This window comes from Hirundo rustica, chromosome Z, assembly GCF_015227805.2.
Source record: "Hirundo rustica isolate bHirRus1 chromosome Z, bHirRus1.pri.v3, whole genome shotgun sequence".
NCBI classification, from domain to species: Eukaryota; Metazoa; Chordata; class Aves; order Passeriformes; family Hirundinidae; genus Hirundo; species Hirundo rustica.
In genome coordinates this window covers 34249671-34273681 of record NC_053488.1, presented here as the reverse complement: position 1 = coordinate 34273681, position 24011 = coordinate 34249671, and the positions used below count along the sequence as shown (strand labels likewise).

Genomic DNA, 24011 nt, shown 5'->3' with positions numbered 1-24011 from the left:
CCATATATATCTCTAATCACCTACTCCCCCAACAACCCTCTTTCCCAAAGTAAATGGTTATTTGTCCCTATTGAGGTATGAAATCTACAACTCCTTAGTTTCCTAGCTTTGCTTTAAAAATTACTTTCTAGAAGGTAGCATCAGCTAGTAAATGAGATTAGAAGTGAGAATACAGAACTTAGCTGGAAAGCAACATCGGAAGGACATGAATCATGTCATGTGTCTCCAAGCAATTCCTAATGATTTTGCAAGGGCACAGCTCTGTGTCTACCTGGGCACGCACTCTAGCATTGGCACAGTCTGAGCTGGCAGGCTTTGTCTTCTGGGGAACAACTAAGCACTGGGATGAAGGAACTGTGCCTGCAGCAACATGCATAGTATAGTTTGGGTTGGAAGTGACCACCTACTTCCAATCCCACTGCCATTGACAGGCACACCTTCCACTAGACCAGATTGCTCAGAGCACCATTTAACCTGGCCTTAAACACTTTTGGGGAAGGGACATCCAAAGCTTCTCCAGACAACTTATTTAATTGCCTCACCATTGTCATAGTAAAAAATTCCATCATAATATTTAACTGAAACCTACTCTCTTTCAGTTTACGTTTACCCTCTTTCAGGCTAGTGTGACATAGCTTTTTCCCAGTTTGATATGAGGGAAGAAGGAGAGCATCTTCCCCTCAATTCACTGGTTCAGAACAGCATTCAAAGACCAGCTGGGCCCAGTGAGGTCAAGGACAGCACATATCCTGATTCTTCATAGCCATTCTCCTTTTGCCCCACAGCAGTCCCACAGCAAACCTATACCAACTCTGATGTTGGCAGGGTTCCCAAAAGAAAGGTCAACTGCCAGATAATTTTTTAGTACTCAGCAGCATGTACTTTGAGCATTCGACCTAACATTAAGTTTCATGTATTTTATGAATTCAGTGAGTATGCTTTGCTGAGGCCTCCATGCAAATAAGCATGCAGGATTTGGCTTTTAAAATATATCCTTCAAAAGAATAGAATTCCTAATATTTTTAGTTTCTTAATTTCATGACTTTCCCCCTCCTCCTCCCTTCTTTTCTTTGGCCAGGACTTAACAAGCACACATTCCTTCAGGTATAAATGCTTGCCAAGCCTGATTATTAAAATCCAAACCATTTTTAACTGTCTAAGGGAATGGACACAGCATATGCATTGATTTTTTGACTTTTTTTCTTTTTTTTTTAAAAGCAGAGAAACTTTTCCCATACTGAGCTAACTCTAAAATAAATGGAACAAGTTTCCTTTAAGTTATTGAAGAAATTCTCTCTGTCTTCTTTATGCACAAGACTTAATTGTGAAATTCATCCAGTAGCCATTTACATATCACAATTTTCTAAATGATCACAAGAAGAGACAAACAAGTAAATAAACCTCATCACATTTTCAGAATAAATCTAAGTGGAAAGATAACACATTCTGTTGTGTAGCATTTGGCATAAAAAATTATATTAAAAGCATAACAGAAATATCATTTATCACTAATCACTATCACTATCACTAATTCAATGACTTTGTAGCATTACAGATTTAATTCCAGTGAATTACGATCTTTATAACCATGCAGAAGTGATAAATTTGCAAAGTAAAAATGTGAAAAACTAGTATCTAGCAGTAGAAAAGAATTGGTTTTGGCAGTACAATAAGAGAATTTATATTCATAATAGACTGACATGTCTCTCTCTCTCCCGGAGCACCGGCTCCGTTTTTGCCTCAGCTAGCTTGAGAGAGAATCCATGCCGGAGGGAATTTTCCCTTCAGGGTCCCAAAAGATCCCAGAGGCTGCTGGAACCTTTTCCTTTAGAGAGAGCAGGCATCTGTTGATGGCAAAAGGAAAGAGTCTGCCCTTGGTCCGGGGGGAATCAGGGCTTCATTCAGTCTTTCTCCTGTGGTCCTGCCCCCGCAGGGTCAGGAGCCCAGTCCAGTCCCCGTCCCTGTCCCTGTCCCTGTCCCTGTCCCAAGAGAGATTTCCACGTGGTCCCATGGCTTTTTATCCAGGGGGAAGGGGCTAGAGGCAGGGACAAGCCATTACCTAATCAGGGATAAGGTGGGAGTGGAACAGAGTTGGATTACATTCCAGTGTGGGAGGATGGGTGGGGAGAAGGAGCAGGGACAAACCTTGTGATACATGGCAGTACAGAAGAAACCATTACAAAACCCAATATAAAATGAAATACAATATAAACCCAAATAATGCACTACAACAATAGACTATGAACTAAAAAACCCAACTAAAAGACCCAATAACAACAAAATGCATAAGCAACATCCCCTCCCACACAAACTATTCCAGTCATTCCTAAGCAATATAGGCAAGCTTGGAAAAATAGTGTGGAAACCTGTTGATATTCATTTAACCTGTTCATTCAATAAAGGTACTTTGCTAATTATATATAGCAAATGAAAAATATGTTATGCAGAAAAATATGTTATGCAGAATGCAGGCAGCTCTAGTGCAGGCCTGATTTACCACACTGAATAGCTTGTTCATCAAGCTTGATACCTTCCGCATGTCTCTCAGAAATGCCACACAACCTGTGAGACATCACCTTGCTTCACACAGACTCCCTATGAGCACAATTTCAATTACTGTAACTGATTAATCTTAGAACCACTGAACTTCCACAGAAACTTTAGCTTCCTTTCTATCAGCTGCTTCTCAGTTTTTTCCTCTTTTCATGGTCTCATCAAATTACCTGTTTTGAAATATAAAAACCCACTTACTTTTCACTTATTCTCTGCATTAGGGAAAATAGGTTCTTTCATTAGATATACAACAAAACAATTATTCCATTCCATATTTTTTGTGGCCAATGGCCAGGAGTGTTCAGGTAAAATTTTGCATTCCAGATGCAGCTAGTGCTTTTATGATTCATGAAGACTAGGAAATACTCTTGGAAAATTCCCCTTGTTTCCTCAGCAAGACCATATTTTGGAGTTTGGTTGTTTAAACTCATTAGTTTCTCAGTTACCACCCATCAGCCAAAAGCAGGTACATAGCTTTCAGCAATACATTCACATAGTAGTTTGTGTTTCAGACCTACCCTGCATCAAGATAGTATTCCAGATTTTTTTAAGCACAGGTAACTATCTTGGAATTCAAAACTCATGGGATTTGCACACATATCTCAGCATGGACACTTTGCAGAATTCTACAGCACTGAGCCTTTAAGATGCAAGGAAGGATCATGGCAGATTAGTGAGCCCATGTTGTGAGATACAGTCATCAGTTATCCTCTGATCTCTGCAAGATATAAATGACAACTCCTACCAACAAGGAGTACACATATCTAGTAGGAAAACTCATAAGTCAACCAAAATGCCAAGTTCATCTTGAAGACCACAGAAAGAGTGGGAGAAGTAAGCAGTACTTCTAGCCTTCTCTGTTATCTACACTGCAGAGGATTTTTCAGTGGAAAAAGGTAGCTGAGGGTTTGGCTTGACATGGAATTATCATGTGACTATGAAAGAAAAGCAAACTGTTGGGAATCATGTTTCATTCCTTAAACTTAGTCACTTGTTTACAGTAAAGTTTCTGAAAGAGGTTAGCAGCTTTTAATATATTAAAATATTCAGTTCTCTTAATGTAAACAGCTCAAACCCTTGGCATTTATTTCTCCAGGCTCCAGTTTGTAGAGGGACTTAGTTTAAGTCCCCGCTCTAAGGTCTCAAGTAGATGAGTACTTGTGCTCAGCTAGAGTTAGAAGCCTTGCAAAAATCCATGCCAGAAAGAATAGCAAACCCCTGCCAAAGTTGCCTTTATCTGTAATTACCAAAGCCTATGACAGAGATTTTCAGGAGGATCTCAGCAACTCCTGCCGCTCTCAGCAGTCATCAGACTTTGAATTACTTTTCTTAAGAAACAAGTCTGCACAGAAACAAGCAACGATGAGACACGGGTGGTTTATTTTTGCATATGAATTTTGATGCAGCTGTTCACTACAGGGTTTGGAAGTTGATGCAATGTTAAATAATCTCCACTATTTTATTTTCACAGCCCTTGATAACCACTTTTCTGGGACAGATTCTGGTTACTGCATTGTACTTGTGAGGTAAGTATGCTGTGGGTCTGTCTTTTCCCATGAGATCTTAGGCAGGCTATGGCATTGAGCCAGGATACACATGTGGGGATAACACCATCTTGCATCTCCCTTTCTTCCCACTGTTGCTCTCACCTCTTTCCCAAATGTGGCACAGTGTTATGACCCCCTGTCATTCTCAATACAATTTCTGGTTTTGTGCTTCTTTGAGGAATAGTCAGTCTCTTTTACTCTTCCAGCATACCCCTTTTCCTGTAAAGGAAATGAGAAGGAAGGCCCTGAACACCAAATTGTTATGTGTGAGAAAGACACATCAGGACTGCACTGACTTTAAGGAGTTAGCTTTTTGAAACCATTTGGTTGGGTCAGCTAAACTCATATCTAGATCATTCAATTGACAATAATTAGCAAAGATTTTAAAAGATTTTTCCATATTCTTTTGTTCACAAGCACTTTGCCCACCACTGTGCATTGTTGAGATGCACTGGTATTTTCTGCCACGCATCTGTAGAAATCTTTGATTGTCTGTGTTTAGAAGACTTGTCTCCTATAAGTTTCTGCATGTTGAAATGTGAAATGCCAGAAGAATTACATAAACAGTTAACTTTGAGACAAGAAAATTGGGCATGGATGCACAAGCGAAATTTCCCTGACAAGTTTAGTTACAGATCATATGAATATTTTTTCTTCTGCGGTCAAAAAAATAAACAAGGAGGCAAAATACCAACTTGGGTCACTACATTCAAAAAACCAGCAAGGCAAATAAAAACATATGAACTGATCTGCGGCCATGACAGGCCAACTTTTTAAACCAATATTGTTTTTCACAACCTTGTTATTCAATAATCAATAATTCTGATGTTAATGATGCTGTTATTATACTTAACATCAATGGTCCCATACACACCTCAAGAGGCTCAACAAGGCCAAATGCAAGATCCTGCATGGCAGCAATCTCCACTATAAACAGAGACTGAGTGATGAATTGGCCAATAGCAGAGGAGAGCTTGGGGATATTAGTGGATGAGAAATTAACTATGAGCTGACAATGTGCACTTGCAGTCCAGAAAACCAGTTTTATTCTGGGCTGCATAAAGGGAAGCATGATGGCCAGGTCAAGGGATATGATTCTCTCCCTCCAGTATGCTCTCATGAGACCCCATCTGGACTGTTGTGTTCAGCTCTGTGTCCCCAGCAGCAGACAGAACCTGAGCTGTGCAAACAGCTCCCAGGTCACAAAAATAATTAGTAGGGTGAAAAACTTCTCATATGAAGGAAGACTGGGAATGTGAAGGTTACAGATGGTTCTCAAGAGGAAAGTTGTGTTTAACTAAATTTCATTATATAATGAGGCCAGCCATCTCATTGACTAGTTGATGTATTTTTATTAGAATTTAGCAAAGCTTTTGATACAGTTTGCACAGTATCCTTCTGGTAAATTTTTATTTCCAAGTTTTTCTTTGTCTCATTCCAAATCACTGATTGTTGTTTTCTAAGTAACAGCTGGCATTAAATAACACTCCTTAAGCTCAAAATATATCACTGGCTAGTCCACTTAAAATAACATAGAGCCAATTTAAGAAAAAAATGGAAATTACAAAAAAAACCCCCTGTGAGAGTGCTTTCAGGATACTGTTTATTTTCAGCAGTGTCACATATGTTTTCATCACTTCAGTATTTTTTTTTTCTTAAGAATATTTTAAGAAGTGTCTTTAACTTTAGATTTGCACATATAACATGTATTGCAGATGTACAGAAAGCAATTACAGTTGTGAATGTCTTTCACTATGCAAGAAAGGCAGAAAAGCAAATTTTTTTAAAAAAATGCCTTTCAGGACAACAAGGATTAGATGCCTCTTCACAACCCAAGTGGAAAGAACTACAATATAAAATCTCACCTGTTGTGCTGTATCACAAATATACCATATAGAACATAATGCAGGCCGCAAAGTACTAACATCCCAAGTCTGAACATTTGAGAAATTGGAGGAGGACCCAGGTTTTGCAGCTAGTCTTTATAAAACAAACTTGGTGAACAGTATCACAAGTTCTCAGTTCTCTGAGGAAGTTTGCACTAACGTCTAAATCATGTGTGTCAGCCCACCTCCACTGAAATTTCTCATGTTCTTGGGTCTTCAGAGAATCACATCTGAAATTTCTTGCAGGAATTAAGGCTTACAAAAACTCTACATCATGCAAAGGCCTGACTGATTTAATTACTTTTAATTTAATTTAAGTCCAGGAACAAGTTTATTGAAAGTCTTGTGAATAGCTAAGAGCTCTTCCAGTGATCCTGGACATATGAACAGGATATCATCTGAGTGAGTGCTCCACAGACATTTTTGTTCGGTAGACTTCTTCTCAAGAGAGATGCATTTATGGAGAACATATCCATCACTCACTTGTACATACAGAAGTGAGTACTGTTCATTCTACTACACACCAGTTTTTCACCCAAAAGACCAATACATAACATCTTTGTGTCAGGCCTAGCAAGGGATTCCATTGGAAAACAACATTAGGAAAGAATTTTCTATAATTTTAGGTACTTCAGTGACGCACTGAGTCAGAAATTAGGACAGAAAGCACTGTGTGTCTAATGGGTTTTCTGAAGACCACCAACAGTCACTCGGCAGATTACAATGCTGATTTAAATTGCATGAAATTTGCAGTTTCTTATACCACTGACATGTTGACTCAGATATGAGGAATGTTGCTTGCTGCTTCTGCCATTAGAAAGAGTTAGAGCTCTCAAAAGTTTGGAAAAGTTTCTCTATCAAATGAAACCAGAAAATGGCTTCAAAATTCTCATAATTAAAAATTTCACTAATTGCAGAGTAAATAGAATAATAAATTCCTTTTTAAAATGCTAGGTGGGACAGACTTAACTAGAAGCACCTACAAACTAAAGAAATGAAAAGATTCTTCCAGCTATTTGTAATCATACACTATATCATGGAGGATGTCCTTTACAGAGTAAACCATCTAGAAATTTAGAGTGAAACAGAAAAAAACTCAGCAATTCAGATATCCTGAAGGTCTTTGAAGGAAGCAATATACTACACTAGTATACAGATACAGTTTTAAACAAGGTAATGAGAAACATCCTCCTGAATAATTTCATAGTGCAGTTCACCTAAGAATTTTATGACATTGACTGTACTCTTCATGAGTGATGTGGCATGGTTCAACAGAATGCCATTTATTTTTGGGGGTGTATTCACAACTTTGATGGCATTTGTGCACAAATATTTTGCTCTTTATTTTGCAGACCTTAAATGAGAAAAGGGCTTATTTTCAAAATCCTAAAACCCCACAGTATTTAAACTGATTATTTTTACCAATGAAGGAACATTTCATAAATGTTTAAAAGCCTAATTGGTGTGTTCAGTAGTGCCAGGATAGAGCAGGTTGCATTTATACCATTACACAATAATTACAGTAATGTATGTTAGCTTCTATCTGTAAAGAAGCATCCCCCAGCCTACATAACTGCATCATTGTAATTTTCACTCAGAAAGTTTAAAGGACTTTTTATCAGTGTTAGATGTGAAAAACTTCAGAATCTCTGGGAATCAAAGCCCCTGAGACAAATGATTCTGTGAATGCAGTCTGAAAATAAGGGTCACAAGCACTTGCTGGGAATACATTCTAAATTCAGTTGTGAAGCAGAAACAGTAGCCAATATTTTGGTATCAAAGTTGCATACAGATGAAACTTAAAACAGTATTTTTTTCAAATACACAGTATTTAAAGTAGCCTGTTTTCAATGCCAGTCGGAAGTGTTAATAACAGTTTCTTGTTCTCTTATTTAAGTTCGAACTAAGATGAAAAACATGCATCTATTCCATCATTGTTGGGAAAACAGAAACCATTTGATGTTTGATTTGTAAATCAATAATATGTGTGATCAAAATTAGAAAATATTACTCCTTAATGATAAAAATCTAATTTATTTTAGGCCATTTCTGTTTTTTGAAAAATGCACACTTCATAAAATTGACCAGATTTTATCTAATTTAGCTAGTTTATTAAACCTAACCTTCAAAGGTAAGTCTGGTTGCTATTTTATGAATCAAGTCAAATGACGATAAAGCTGAGAGTCATTTATGCAGATCTGTTGTTTTCACTCTGCAGAATGCAATGCAATGGGTCAGACAAGTGAATCACTTCCAGCTAATTTAGCAGGCCAAGCTAGTGGAAAGGCTATTTCATATTTGTGCTTCACTTGCATTACCAAAAGGGAGTCATCAGGTGAAGAAAGAAAGGAGGCATTTGAAAAAGAGAGAAAAATATGTTCAAATAAGTGACACAGATATTATGAAGGATATGAACTATGAACTATGCTGGGATTAACTCTCATGTTCGTTCCATCTTTTTTTTTTAATGTGTGCTTTTCTTTGTTTGTTTGTTTTGTTCCATTGAAGTGTTTGGTTTGGTTTGGTTTGGTTTGGTTTGGTTTGGTTTGGTTTTTATATCTCGGACACTTTTATACTGAGGAAAATTTGTCAGGAAAATGTTAATGTTGACTTTCTTCTGCTACTAAACATAAGCCCCCCAGTTAATGATGGAAAACCTCCACTCTGTTCAGAAGTTTACACATTATTTCCCAAAGGTAAGGGTGATGATCTCCAATTTTGGCCCTTTAGCTCAGATTCAGTAACCTTGGACTCCATAACTGGCTCAGCACTCTGCTGTACACTGAAATTATTCTCTGCTTTATGTTCTTTCATAAACAGAAGCAACAGTAACATGAAGGGTTTCTAAGAAGTTTAAAGGATAGACTACATATCTACTGTGAACAAAAATAATTTGCAAATATCTAGGACACACTTATCTTCTGCTACATGCAGTCTAACTTTAAAAGTGATGGTGAATTTAGAAGATGATAGGAAAAAGAATCACAATTATTTTCTTGCCAAGCCTAGACAGAGCAAAATGGTATGGTTATTACCGTAGTACTTGCTCATACATCAAGTACAATTCCAGAAAATACAGAATATTTTTAGATCAAGATGGGTGAACAAACGAATAAGAGAATTTATAATTTCTTTTACAATTTGAAAATATATCCCAGTACAGGAAATAAATGCACATGAATTTCAGATATCTAATTCAGATATTTATTATTACTCTGTTTGAGTTTGCTTGAATTAATATGGACACTTATTAAAACCTGGATGGAAGGTATTTGAGTTATTACCAATTGCTATGCTAGATGACAAATGCCATCTGTGATGCTCAATCAACAGACTGCAAAAAATATGAGTTGGATTCTAAGCAAGAGGACAAAGCCCATATTGCAGTTCCCTTCTACCTGAATTTCCATAATCTCTGCATCCAAACCAGCCAATAGCTACCAAAACTTAGTTCCCTATAGACGCTCAAGTGTTGGTAGTTTGGCCCTCAAGAAAAATAGGAGTAGTCTGTGGTTCTCCTCCGTACTGGTTTGCATGAGTACTGCTGCATGGCAGTTCATTAAAAAAAAAAAAAAAAAAAAAAAAAAAAAAAAAAAAAAAAAAAAAAGACAACTGAAGGGGAAAAACTCTCTAAAATAATAAAATTATAAAAATACTTATCCCTCCACCTAATGTATAATTAGTCTGGGAGGTTCACTTTCGAGTGAGTTTAGACAAAACACGGTAACATTTAAAGTGAGTCCGACCTTTTGTGTAAATAATAGTATCAGAAGTTATAAAGAGTTAATGTGAATAAAGAGGTTGAAGAATGTCATCCTTTAAGTTTTGGTACTCTAATTAATAAAACTTTATTTTCCTGGGGTTTATTCTGCCTTGCAGACCAGCATGGGTCACTCAGCACAGGATACGGGGACATAAAATTGTCTTGTGCTGGCAACCCCTGTCTGCTTGTGTGACTGGCATATGTATTTATATCACTATCATAATGTCCTTAGCATAATCAGAACCAGTTGTTCTGATGAACTGTACTGTTAAACTGCCACTACCCTGACATTTTTCTATTTAAAACACAAGAATACAGGATTTTCACTAACACTTTCCATTCCTTCATTACAGCTGTGAAGACCTAACACAAAACATGTTCCCCAAACAAACAACAAAAGCACAAACATAACTTTGGTAAATAAAAGCTGGAAAGAAATCTGGTTTCCTTTATTTAGCTATATATATTAATGGTGTTTAGAAATGGGCAATTAGTCTTTGCATTTCTTCAAAGCAGATGCACTAGGCTCTCTCTATTCATGTTATGTTCTGAAAGTCACCTCATACAGAACTAAAAGATACAAGGCATTATAAACATTCCTCCCAGGAAGAGAAATATCTAGGATTAATTTGTTCCAATTTGTTCAAAATGTGTTGCCACATCTCATTGTTGCCAGTTTTCATTTGCCAGAAGAATGTAGCATCTTCCTTCAAGCTGCAGTGAAATTACACACAACAAATACAGGAGATAAGCTGTACTGACCAAGAAATTGTCCCTCAGAGATGGATGTTTTGGTCCAGCCTTGCCAACTTTGAAGAACTCATGTGAAAAGGCTTATTTGGAAACCTCTTTACACTGCTCCCTCTCTGACTTAGCAGCTTAAAATGCTTGCTTTGCCGAAAAATTATTCATTTAAACCCTTTACTTAATTGACAATTGCACATAGACCAGGACAAATTAAAATCTATCACTCTATCTGATAGAGTGTTAATTCCAGAACAAATGTTACTATTTATGATTTGTTACTGGCTATCAAAAGCCACAAACCTAATTAATCCCCTGTTTCCTATCCTAGAAATTGGAGGCTTCCATGTCTGAATGGGTCATAGTTTGTGGTTGGTTTCTTAAGGCAGGAAGCATTGTTTGTGTCCTGAAGGGACAGTAGTAAGGTAGTGCATGAAACCCAGTTCTATATGACTTGAGTTATTCCCTGTTCCACTGGTGAAGCTTCAGGATCGTCCTGAATAATACAAGAATCAAAAAGGCCAGAAGAAATGGTTTTTACTCACATATTACACAAGAACATGACAACTGCTACTACCATTTGGAACTCCAAGATTTAGCCTCTAGAACCTACAGAGAGTTCTCAGGAGGGAGGAGAGAAAGCACCTTTTGCTCAGATTCCCCAGACCGCCTGATACATTGGGTACATGTTTATATTAAAGGTCACTTTTTTTTAAGCATGGACATACTGTGACTAAAATAAAGTTCATGTCTCCAAAATTTCAGATTTTGAGATGAATGCAGAATCACAACCAGCCATGAAACTAACAAGGTATTAGAATCCAGTTCCCTGTTAAAAAAAAAACACGTCTTTTTTTATCCATAGGAATGGAATAACAAAGTACTGGTTATCCATTAATTTTAAGAGATGCCTTTGCCTATCTTTTCTTCCAGCAAACTTTTGCATGCAGTCAACTCAATAAATGGGTCTACTAGGAGACTGTTCACAGATAAAGCTAAAATACACATCATCCTGCTCTGGTGTTATGGTTCAATGTTTTATGCTGTTTCTTGTCTTCATTAAACAACATCACATATTAAAATATTAGACAGAGGAAATGATTTGGACTGTATGGCCACTGTTTGTTATATTAACATCAGTTTTATAAGCACATAAATAAAAATATGAAAGAAAGTATGCAGGATGGAAAATTGTATTAGATTCTTTTTTTAATCCCACAATATATAAGAGATCAGAGACGTCAATAAAAGCCATAAAGTTTGAGTCTAGAGTTTTCCTTCATATCCTTTATCAGAAATCTGTTAATACTTTTCACATATACCATGTTTACTGTAGGTAAATTTTTTTCCTAAAGTAGATAGAAATAATATTTGCTAGAAGTATTTTGGAGGTAAAATTTACATAAAGTACAAACTGGAAAATACGTCAAATGAGCGGTTCGCTTTCCATTGCAAACTAGTAATTGGGTAGGAATAAAATCTCAAATGCTTGACTGGGTACCCAGAATTTAACTTTTTACCAGACCATTTTATTTCTGTTTGTTGGGAGGGGCCATGTTGGTATTGAAGACTTCCGACCTGAAATTTAATTTGTAAGACATCCCTTGTAGAATTGTTACTCTTTCTTATATAGCTCAGGATGCCACATTTGATTAATACACTGCTTTTATAGTCAGTGTGGCTGAGACTGTGGGCTACTAAATGTAATCAATTATCTGTATTCTGGTATGAGAATGTATGACAACTCTTCCTGCTTAAATGGTGAAAATGGAGGGAAGTTTCAACTTCAGGAGCTGGCAGCCTTTCAAGCTGTCCAGACATCTTTTTCATCTCCGTGGGTTCTTGCTATACTATAAAGGGTGTTGCATTATCAAGCATGTTGGCTGCTTGCCCAAATTGAAAAAAACCCAAAAAACAAAAAACAATCCCCCCCCACCAAACCCACCAAAACCAACCAACCAACCAACCAACCAAAACCTCCCCCAAGAAAACAAATAAAAAACCCCCAACAAAACCCCAACAAAACAAAACAAAGCAAAAAAAAAAAAAAAAAAAAAAAAAAAAAAAACCAAAAAAACCCCACCCCAAAACCCAACACCACAACCCAAAAAACCCACCACCATTATTTTTTGACACTGAGACGAAAATTTCAATATAGGTCAAGACTTCCATTGATTACTTCTTATTGTTTGACACATATGAATAGGTTGAATTTTTCCATCAATGAAGTTAAAAACTTACTTCCTGCTCAGGCAGCGTCTCAGTGAATACGAAGCCCCTCCTCCACAGGTGCGTGAGCATTCACTCCATGAGCCCCAGGCATCCCACAGTGAGTCTCGGTCTTCCTCCGAGCGAGCTGTTCTGGAGCTCTGAGTAGAGGGAAAAGGAAAATAAAATCAGCCCAAAACATTTAGGCATCATAATTACTGTTGCTAATTTAACCTCTCTTTTCCCTGGATATCATCCTGGTTATTGAAAGCACTGAATAGACTGAGTAAATCTGTTCCTCTCTGGCATGCTTACTGGTTGACAACCAGTTCCTTAATAGTGATTGTTGTATGAATTAACTTTCATTTTTTGAATATCCTACTTTGTCTCAGTTTGAGACTAGTGAAGCTACTCCAAGAGAGCTCTTTGAACAACAGTGAGAGAAAGGATTTTTTCTGATTAAGAAATGGAGTATTACAGACATTAGACATTGTGCTCTGAAGTTTTGTTGCTGTGTTAGAATCTGTGAAAAGGCATATTGAAAGGTGCCTTCCAACATGCTCCTAAGAAAAAACTGAAACATAACATAGTGAATCAATGTGCTAAAAAAACATTCAATGTAATTACTTTCATGCACTTATCATAAGGAATTGGAACGATCATTGTTTCTCTGTCTAAAGGTCTATGAAACTGGCTGGACAAAGTTTCCCGAACTGTTTCATCCCTACTCTTTCCTAGCTTAAAAAAGGAAATGCACATTCCCTGAAGAGCAGGAGTTATCAAGATCAGGTGCAGACACAGACACTGCTAATTGTTAATGCCAATGAATGTGTTCAAACAACTTCACAGAGAAGAGCACCGAAGGATTCAGAAATGCTCAGCTCTTTGAGGATTAAGTCATAAACATAGAGCAGCACTTGCCTCAAATGAAAGTCATACCTGTATTCAGCATTTCATTTTCATTCATGAAAATGCACCGGAACATAGATTCATAAGGACACAAATGATTCAACCATCTAGATAGATATTGTCCCTAATGGGCAATGTGGTTTTGCTGGAAAAAACTGACAAACCTTGCAAAGTTGCACCAAAAATGCCTGTGCCTGATGGAGATAGCACTGTTTTCCTTCAAAGGTTGATTTGTGCTGAGGACCAGCACCTGGTGAATAACAGTTCTAAGTGCACTTGAAATTAATGAGAAGGCAAAACAATGATATGAGGGAGACTTTAAGGTACACCTTAAACAGAGAATCATCAGCACGTCAGAAGCTGCTGGCCCATGTTAGAGCAGTCAGCTTTAGCTCTCACAGCATCATACAAGATACTAAGTTGGAAGGTACCCATCAGAATCATCAAGTCCATCTCTTGGCTCTGCATAGGACACCCCAAGTGTCACACCATGTGCTTGAGAACATTGTCCAAACACTTCTGTCAGGCTGGTACTGTGACCACTTTCCTAGGAAGCCTATTAGAGTGTTCATCTATCCTCTCAGTGAAAACCTCTTCCTGATATCCAGCCTAAACCTCCTCCTGGCACAACTTCAGGCCATTCCCTCAGGTCCTGTTACTGGTCACCACAGAGCAGAGATCAGTGTCTGCCCTTCCTCTTCCCCTCATGAGGAAGTTGTAACTGCAATGAGATCTCCCCTCAGTCTCCTCTTCACCAGGCTGAACAGACCAAGTGACCTCAGCTGCTCCTCATATGACTTCTCTTCAAGGCCCTTCATTGTCTTTGTTATCATCTTTTGGAACTGTAACAGTTTAATGTCTTTCTCATATGGCACCCAAAAACTGCCCTCAGGACTTGCGGTGAGACCATTCCAGCTCAGAGCAGAGCAGAGCAGGACAATCCCCTCCCTTGCCTGGCTGGTGATGCTGTGCCATCAATCAGGACCTCCTGGTTGTTGACAACACTAAGGGATTATTTGAGACACAGATAACTCAACACTGAAATAATTTAAACTTCAGTGAGGTTGAGTAGTGGTAATGAAATATGGTGAAATATACCAGCCTTTAATATTGCTCTTCATGAGTAAAAAAGAAAAGTGATTCAGTCTGTGAGAGAAACTACGGGGTCTGTCTATTGAGTGTGTAACAATTATTTGACACACTCATTTTATCTTACCTTTATTAAAATACAAAAAAACCCCACAGCAATTGCAAGGGTAAATGTAAAAATTGAAGTTTCATAAGTGATCAGATTCTCATTATGACTACATGGAGACTCAGTCTCTGGATTTACATTGGAGATAGGAGAAGACATGTCAACTTACTGAGGTTATTTAACCTGACTGCTTTTTGAAGCGTAATTTTTATAAAATGAAAATGAATATTTGCAATTTTATTCTCTTAAAATTAAAATATATGTTTGTGCTTCCAGTTTATAGGAAAACAAATATCTTCAAACTGCATATGGGTGTATGACCTGATCATTCACCCCTAGTTTAAAGCCCAAAGACGCAATTTAAAAAAAGGTTGCAAGGTAAACTCACCTGAACCAAGTACTCCTACCCCACCACAGATTATAAGCATCAACACAACTAGACATTCTATGGGTTCAAATTTTTCTGACATAAATTGTAATCCCACTGTCATGGGTTGGCACAGTTTGGTTTTTAGTTAGGGAGGAATACAGAGTGGTTTTCCCTGTCAGGACCTTGGAATTGCTTTAGAAAGGGCAGGGACCTATCAGAAAGCTAGTTTGGGATATTGGCATCTATTTTGACCACTGAGAATGTCAAATGTGACTTTGGGCAGTACCCATATAAAAACCTTGATTTCCATCAGGTCAGCCTTTTTTCTCCTGGTTGGCGCAAGAGGTAAAATGGAGTTGGGGACTGCTGCTCCCCCACCTTCCCTCTTTGGCGGGGAAAGCTGGCCCCAAGGCCTGGCCAGGCCCCTGATAACAACCAAGGGCCCATTTAGGCCGCCCTGATTATTACCGAGGAGTGGGCAGAGCTTTCCACAGCCCCCCCCACCCCTGGTGATTCCAGATGGAGAAGGAAATGAATGGAGGGAGGAAACCAGGCTGACTGGGGGAGAGAGATAGACTGCTGCCCTGCTGCTGGCAGAGAGCGCATGGCCACTGCAGGCCTGGGCAGATTTAACCCTTTCCCGGCAACATGAAGCTTCCAAGGCCTAACCCTTCTCTAAGAATGAAAAGGGACTGAGTGAATATGGAAAAGAAACAGCATGAAGTCAGTGGCATGAGAGTGAAAGGACTATTGGGACAAGGGACTGAGGAGTTTTCCATTCCATTTTAGGCTGGACTTCTTGTTGAACCATGTAAATGAACTTTATATGCAGATTATCCCTTTAAATAATTGGAAAGATATGCATTTGGGGAGATGATTGTTTTAATTTGTGTGGATTTGAGCAAAGGTGTTTGTGATGGACTAAGTAATATTAATCCCATAAGATGCTTGAACAGAGATAGAGATGAGAAGCCCCCTGCGCCAGTGAAGAAGTGAGAAGTTATCTCTGTACCTTGAGGTGAAGAATCCTTTGCCTTTGGAGTTACTCATCTTTAAAAGGTGACACCCCAGTATGCAAAAGTCTTAAGACCCATGACCCATAAGCAGCTTGGGAACCTGCTCCTGGGAGGGGTCACAAAGGCAGGTTTCTCCGGGCTGCTGTTTTTGTGACAGTTTAAAACCCACAAGAGAACTGTTCTAGGTTGTCAGTGGGATCCATGACTCTAAGAGAGACTCCTCTCCTAAAGAATTGATGAAAGACTATTTTCAAATGGTGGAACTGACTGAAAATCACAGGTTTTGTCTCTTTATGGTTTTTTTTTGAGTTTCATTCTATTTTGCTGTTTTGTTTTAGGGTTTTTTTCCCACCTTTTCTTTTCCATTCTTTTAGTGTGTGTTAATAAAACGATTTGTTTATTTTTAAGCTTGAGCCTGCTTTGCTTTTCTCCTAATATTTCTCCCACAAAAAGAGAATAAACACTAAGACAATTACACTAAGTTTGGCAACCAGAATTTAGCAAATGTGAAACCGCTACGTTAATTGGCATTTCTGCCCGGTTATTTGAATTAAAACCATTACACCCACCCAAAGGAGATCTGTGAGCCTATTACTTGCATTCCAAAATTTGCTTTAAAACATATATATTCCCCCAAAACATGTGATCTCAACCTGGAACAGGCTCCAAGTTTTCTTTTAACAAGTGGAATAAACATAATTCATTTCAACACCATCCATGTGTGATGTTAAAGAGTGTTTCCCTGCCTTTGAGCTATGTGGTTAAGGTTGAGCTTGAAATTCTAGCAATACCCAAAAAGTCATTTCAAATCAGAAGACAACTGTCCATTACAGATTTATAACAGCTTCAAAGCATATATATAAGCAATACTAACTAAGAATTCATTGTCTATGTCCTGCATAGATTTTTCAAAAGTAGCTTATACTGGTAGTTAATAATTTCTACCCACTTTTGACAAAATGAACTAAACTTAAGATCTTATATTAAAGTAGCAGTCAAGGGTTCTGCAGTGCAAGAACTCCTACAATACTACTTTAAAGCCCTGAAGTTCCTGTAATAAAAAGTAAAGATAAAGGGAAAAAAAAAAATAGAGGGGAGTATATGCCCTTAAAACTGAAAAGAGTAAAGCTGGCAACACTTGCATCTTTAAGTAACAGTTCCATCACAGAAAAGGGCTTTTAGCTCTGCCAGAGGTGCTCCAGATTGGTGATTCTCAAAATGCCAGTGTATGTCAAAGAAGCAAAATGCAGTCATCAAGGCTCATTATGCCCTGTTGCTGGTACTAGAAGACTTTTGTTGTCCCTTCTGTCCATTCTAGGTAGACGTCAGCCTGAGCTTCCCAGGAAAAACCCATTGCTTTGTCCAAACAAAACTCAGGATGCCCTGACATCAAAAGTATCAAGTCTGAAATGCTACCCTTAAGCAGTGTGCTTAGTGATGACCTATATAAACAAATCTGCTAGCACAAGTCAAAACCAGATCTTCCTTAATCCCTTACCATCTTAATATATGCATCTTAATCTGATGATCCAACATCTACCGCCCCACACCTCACCTCCTGTGGGAATGGGCAGGAGGACTCTCAGAGAGTTGTCTAATGAGACACTTGAAGAACACCTTGTGCTATTAGACCAGAAAGCAAGAAGGATTATGTGTAAAAAATGAAATCACTGTCAGTAGATAGCGTACTCAGATGAAGATGCTTAGAGAAGTTTAAAAAAAAGGCTTTAAACTACATATCAAACAAAGGACTTTTCATAATATGAAGAAAAGTAATCTGACATAAACAAATAATAGAGCTAGGTATCTAACCTGATACTTCAAAAAATCCAGCTTCAGTGTTTATAGTAATATCTGAATTTACTAGAGAGTTGTCATGCATTCATGTTATATTCAGTGTTTCCTACCCTTTCCACTTACAGTACACAGAAATCATGTAGATTATCTGGAATAAAAGTGTCACACATCTTTAAATCACAACAGCTATCTAAACATCTGGGAGCCACGTCCTGGATAAGAACCAGATTTCTTTTAAAAGCATATATGTACACATGTGTGGAGATGCACAGAGGGAGAAAAATGAAGAGCAGCAATATCTCTCTTCATGTCCTGAAGTCTACAAAAGACATTCAACCTTAAGAAAATAGATCTTAGTTGCATATTGGAATTGACTTTAAAATTTTGTTTGGAACAGAATCAACTATTTGTCAGTGTCATACAGAAGAGTGTGTGTATAAATGCAGATCATGTGATATAATTTCTCTTCTGATTCTGAGGCATCCAGTCTTCCTCCTCATCTAGTAAAATACTGCTGAAGTCCTTTCTTAAAGTACCCAGTGTGTTTTCTAGACTAAACAGCAATACAGATAGTGAAAAATGCAGTTAAACTCTTGTTGGACAACAGCATTGATAGAGAATTTAGGCCAGTTATTTCCCAGATAATATGAACCACTGAGTTTGGTTAATAAATTTATATCATCTGGTTCCTATATTCCTAGTATTTCAGGGTATGATGAAGTGTCAGTGGCAATATGCAAGGCTCCTCTGAGGCCACTGCCTAAACTTGCCTTTAGCTACTGTAAAAATTATGTTATGGCAGAAAACTAGTATTTTTTTCTTCTATAACAGTCTTTCTGCCCAGACTTCACAAAAGTTTAAATGCATCCCAAATAAATTCTTGCCAAGCCACTCATTCTTCTTTGAATAATCCTTGATGTTAATTTGTCACAGATAAAATATATACTTCACACAGTACGAAATGCTGTCTGCAGTGAACAAGGAAGAAACTGTTATCAGTACTTCCCTAGGTGTGTAATGGCAGGGGACAAGGTCAGTAACCTCAACTCTTTATGAAAACCATGTATTTCAAAGCTTCAACCAATGTAAATGTACGGTTTATAAGATTTCACTTGCACAACGTTATGTATCTTTATTGCATTCCATCCAAGTTAACAGCTGGATTAAAGCCCACGTGGGAAATGGTTTGGAAATCTCTGGCTTCTGAAAAAAGGCAAGGCAGAAAGAATTCATAGCCAGTTGAATTAATATTGGTAATTGCCATTAAAAAAATGTTAACTTGCAAGATATTTCTGACTAACTGTTGAAACTTTTTAAGGTGAAAATCTTGAAAACTTCATATGTAAAATATTCCAACATATCAAGATTGCAATGCACAAAAAGAAAATGAGTTGCACATAATTTTAAATGGTGCTATATGACCAAAACACATCTACTATTCCAGAATAACTATACCATCCTGAAGAAAGGGCTGATGAAAATAAGCCTCATTCTTCTGAGAAGCAAGATCTCCTGGAAGCACTAGGATTTCCTATGACAATAATTTTTCATCTCTAAGCAGGTGTCTTTCCATTGCATGCACTTCATGAAACCAGAGGTCCCCAAGTCAGCCTTAGCAACCAATCACTTCAACCTATTTTCTTTTCCCTAAGGTCAGATTCAGGGTCAGGACAGATGAACACTGTTTAGCTAGTATGGTAAATAGCTTGTCTTCCAATTGTCTTGTCTGTATCCCATGTAAGAGTAAAAAAAGGACTTCTGCCACCAGATCTGCCATCCAGACAGCCTCCACAAGGACCACACAAACCAGAAAATCCCTACCAGACATGCTTCCCAAAGTAATGAAAGTTAAAAGATGAAAATGCCCTTGTACCTAATCTGCCTGTGTTGTTTCCTGCACCTGAGGTACTGAGTGACTACAAGCACCATTGCTGCCATGAACAATTGCATGCTGTTCCATATGACCAGATCAAAAGAATGGCTATGGAACTGTTCAAAATTCTCCTATAGCACTGTTTTCCCTGGCAAACAACCTGGAAAGAAAAGCAGCTGCAATGAGCATCAGACATCTTGAGGTGAAAGTGGCTATTCCTTCAACAGTCTCCCCAGCTCCCTAGAGGCAAGCAGCTTCCTTCTACTGGGAGTGCAACTGTAAGCTGAACAGTACCATCCCACTTGCCCCAGGCTTTACAGTGTTGGAAATTAACTCAGGAATTTTTGCCTCTTTTTCACTTGCGAGTCAAAACAAAAAGCTTCTGTGGGGATGAAGAGAGTATTTCCTGTGGAAAACCCCTGGCACAGGAACCCTTGATCTGAATGTCTCAAAACCTCAAGGAAGGCACTGGCAATGGCACAGGAGCACAGGTGTGTGAGCATGTATTCTGAACTTTGGGTAATTATGCTTAGATTTTTCGAATGCAGATAAATGGCCCAGGATTAATTCTTTCAGTCTGTTAAAAACAATAAACAATAAACAAAAAACAAACAATAAAACGCCCAAAACAAAACCCACCCCCCCCAACAAACAACAACAAAACCACACAAAAAAACCAACCAACCAACCAACAAACCCCCCAAAACCAAAAAACCCCAAAAACCAAACCAAACCAAAACAAAAACCCAAAAAACCACACACACACAAAAACCCAAAACCAAACCAAAACAAAAAAAAAAACCCCAAACCACAAACCAAAAAACCAAAACCCAAATATCTCTCGTGATAGTTTTTAATTTACTCTTTCTTCTTGCCCCAAATCATTAATCACTTAAACAGGGGAAGACACCTTGATGAGCATTGAAGAGGAAATCTCACTAAGATACTCTTGCAGTTTCCCAGGACTTTTTCTGCTCCTGTGAACAAAGGGAAAGAGCAATAGGTGGATTTTTCCTTATCCTAAAGGAAAACACCTGATACACATACAGTGAGCTCAGGGTCATTAGTAAAAATTTGCTGTATTAGTCTTTTTCAGTGCTGTGCTTCTTTTTGTCTTCTTTTATTCTTAACAGCAAGACAGACTTATTACTAAGGGGACAGAAAAAGACAAATTATACTATGTTTTCCTTTTGCATAGGAAAGCAAAGGTTTCTTGAGAGGCAAAACCTCACATCCCTTTCTAACCATGACCTGTTATGGCTATTGCACAAGTAATAGAACGAAGTGTCTCACTGAACTCCTTAAAACACTGTGTCTGTAGTCTCCGTGTTGTACACAGTTGCACCCTCTTACATCAATATCTGCACACATCAATTCATCTCAAAAGGATAAGATCATTGCCAATGTTGTCCTCATAGTCCCAAGGGATTACTAATGCACTGAAGCAAACCATATAGCTATGCTCTGTATATGGAAGGACACAGCTTCCAGTGTGCAACAACACAGGGTGGAATCGATTAACAGCCATCTCAGGATATTAAGAGCTGAACAGCCATTCCTAAACCTGGACTGGAAGTTGTATCCCAGGAGAAATGTGCCAAACGTGACCTCATTTCTTCTCATAGAAGGGCAGCAGCCAGCTGGAGGGGCGAGGAAGGGGGTTGCTGGCAGAGGATGGAGCTGACACCATACCACTTCAGTGTGTACACACTGATCTCTGTGTAATATCTTATAATGGTGCCTTATAAACCTCAGATCAGTCTTAACTCTCACCCCTCTTACCCATATGAAAAAACCACACCAGGAGAGCAATTGAATGCAAGAGTTTTCTTTCTTGCTCTCACAGACTGACGATACAACATTTTTTTTGTATTTAAATCCTGCCTTGCTGGTGTAAACATCAGGCATGGGTGATACAATACAGAGCAAGTCCAAGCTGGCTTAGCCTCAGACTTGTCGCCTTATTGACTCAGGCTTTTTAAGGTTAGGACTGGTTCAGATGCAGGATAGGTAAAATCACTTTTCAGAATTTGGAACCCACCCAACAGCATGGGTTCAAAAGTGCATCTTGCACTCTAGGACTTTAGGTTTGTCTTCCACGTAGCAAGAACTGTGGGCAGGGAAAAAGCCCACACAGAAAGGAGATAAGAGAAAATGGTAAGATTGTAGGCTGTGATGAGGCCTATTGCATGCCAAGTGTTTTCTAAATGGTGAGAAATGAAAGTATGTGCTGGCTGTGTTGTGTTCATCTTCAAGAAAAAATAACCAATGATGTATGCCGAACACTGAAAGCTCCACCATGTCTCCCAAGGAGGAAGATATTTACACTAAAGAAGTTTATATTGGCCATTTTCCTTTTGAATAAACTGACCTTAATCTTCATATATTCACCCTCCTAACCCAACCCTCTGCAGAGATCACAATATTCCACAGTGAGTCCCCCCAAAAACACCATGTCATTTGGCTGTAGAAGCCCTGGTTCTGAAAGTCAGAGCTAGAAGACATTGTTGCATCAGCATAAATTTTGGTCAGCATAGATTTTACTCAGACCTAGGACAGCCCAGCCTCCTCTGGAGCAGATCACAGCACTAAGATAAGGTTGCAACCTTATGGCAGATGACACTCTGGTCAGGAGGCATTTCAGACAAGGGAAGAGAACTTTCCAAAGACTTGTGCAGTTTCAGACATCCACATTTATGAGCTTTATTCAAAACAAATGAAGCCTCTTGTTTTTCTGATGGTCTGCCATCTCTCTCAGTCACCTCATGGAGATGTGTGTGTGCTTATTTTAACAAGGGGCCAAATAAAGCCTTGAAACATTAAGCCTTGTTGGTGGCATGAAAACTAAAAGGGAAATATTTATGTAAAAAATAGAGAGGGTGGGAGGCAGGAAGGCAGGCAGGAAGGCAGAAAGGCAGGAAGGAGGGAAGGAAGGACCAGATTTTTTTTTTTGAATTTTTTTTTTTTTTTTTGCCATGCATTTACGTTGAACTGCCAACATGGAAGTGGCTAAACATTGTCAGGAAAATAAGCTGCTGCTACTCCTCTCATGTTGCCCTCTAATCCCATGTGATGAAAATATTTTTTCCCTTGCTACACCCAAATAACAAAATGACACATCCACATTTTGAACCTGTTTGCTATACAGAAAGGATATGCATTTCTCTCTGTCAGTCTAGCTGAAAGAGGTAAGACACCCTGTGGACCTGCTGCTTACCAGCACTGATGATTGGATGAGCCATTGGACAATGACAAGACTGCTAAAGTCTGAAGTGGTAGAATTTTAAGATTAAAGCCATAGTAACTCAAGTTTTTTTGTTTCGCATATTTCTGTTACAATGCTTCCCTCTCCCCTTCAGCTAATTCAGATCTTTCCTTATAAAAACATGTCTGGACCTTTAAGGGACATATTGGACATACCACAGGAACCTGAAAATCCTCTGTCTTTTAAAAAGTTACAGGAAGTATGAAAATGTTATAGTATGTTTTCCTTTTGCTATAATTTGTCTTCCTGTCCAAAAGACATTTACCATAAAAGAAGACAGCCTTGGGCTTGTTAAGGGCCATTGTGTTTGCCCTGAGCAACTCATACTTTTAACAAGCCAGACTGAAAGAAATACAGGATTTCAATAAACCAGTAAGTAAATAAATAAATAAATACATAACCCATCTGATGCCAGCATCTTAGCTGTAGGAGACCTTATTACTTTCTCTATTTCCTTTCATATCTGGCTCTGTTGATACAGCGCAGAACATGAATAACACACTAACAAACTTCAAACAGGGACTGAGATTATATCCAACAAAGATAGAAGGGGAAATTCAACACCCACACAGTATATTCATATGGAAACAAATGAATATATTTATTTTATTTGACAGTTTGAATTTATTATAAGTTGCATATCATTTCCTTTCTCATTTCTTGAGCATTCTTGGAATTTATTTCAGGATGTCTTACACTACCACAAAACCCTTCCCTCTATCCTGACACCCTCTCTGCTAGACTTCCTCTGTGAGAAGTCCCTGAAAATCAGGAATTTAAAGGTTGAAACTTTGGAAGAGATTTCATAAAGACAGTGAAGTCTAAAGTGGAAACAATGGTAAAATTAATATACAGTAGGATCAATGAACATGCCATTTATTTCTC

General features: G+C 38.3%; 1 protein-coding gene across 1 annotated transcript in view; it reads right to left on the bottom strand.

The window, feature by feature from the left end:
• The window catches only part of ADAMTSL1 (ADAMTS like 1), a 358154-nt gene that overhangs the window by 155230 nt on the left and 178913 nt on the right, over positions 1-24011 (bottom strand). The window contains exon 5 of the mRNA XM_040090980.1: positions 12735-12862. Coding sequence (XP_039946914.1) covers positions 12735-12862 — 128 coding nt within the window. The remainder of the gene's footprint in view (positions 1-12734; positions 12863-24011) is intronic.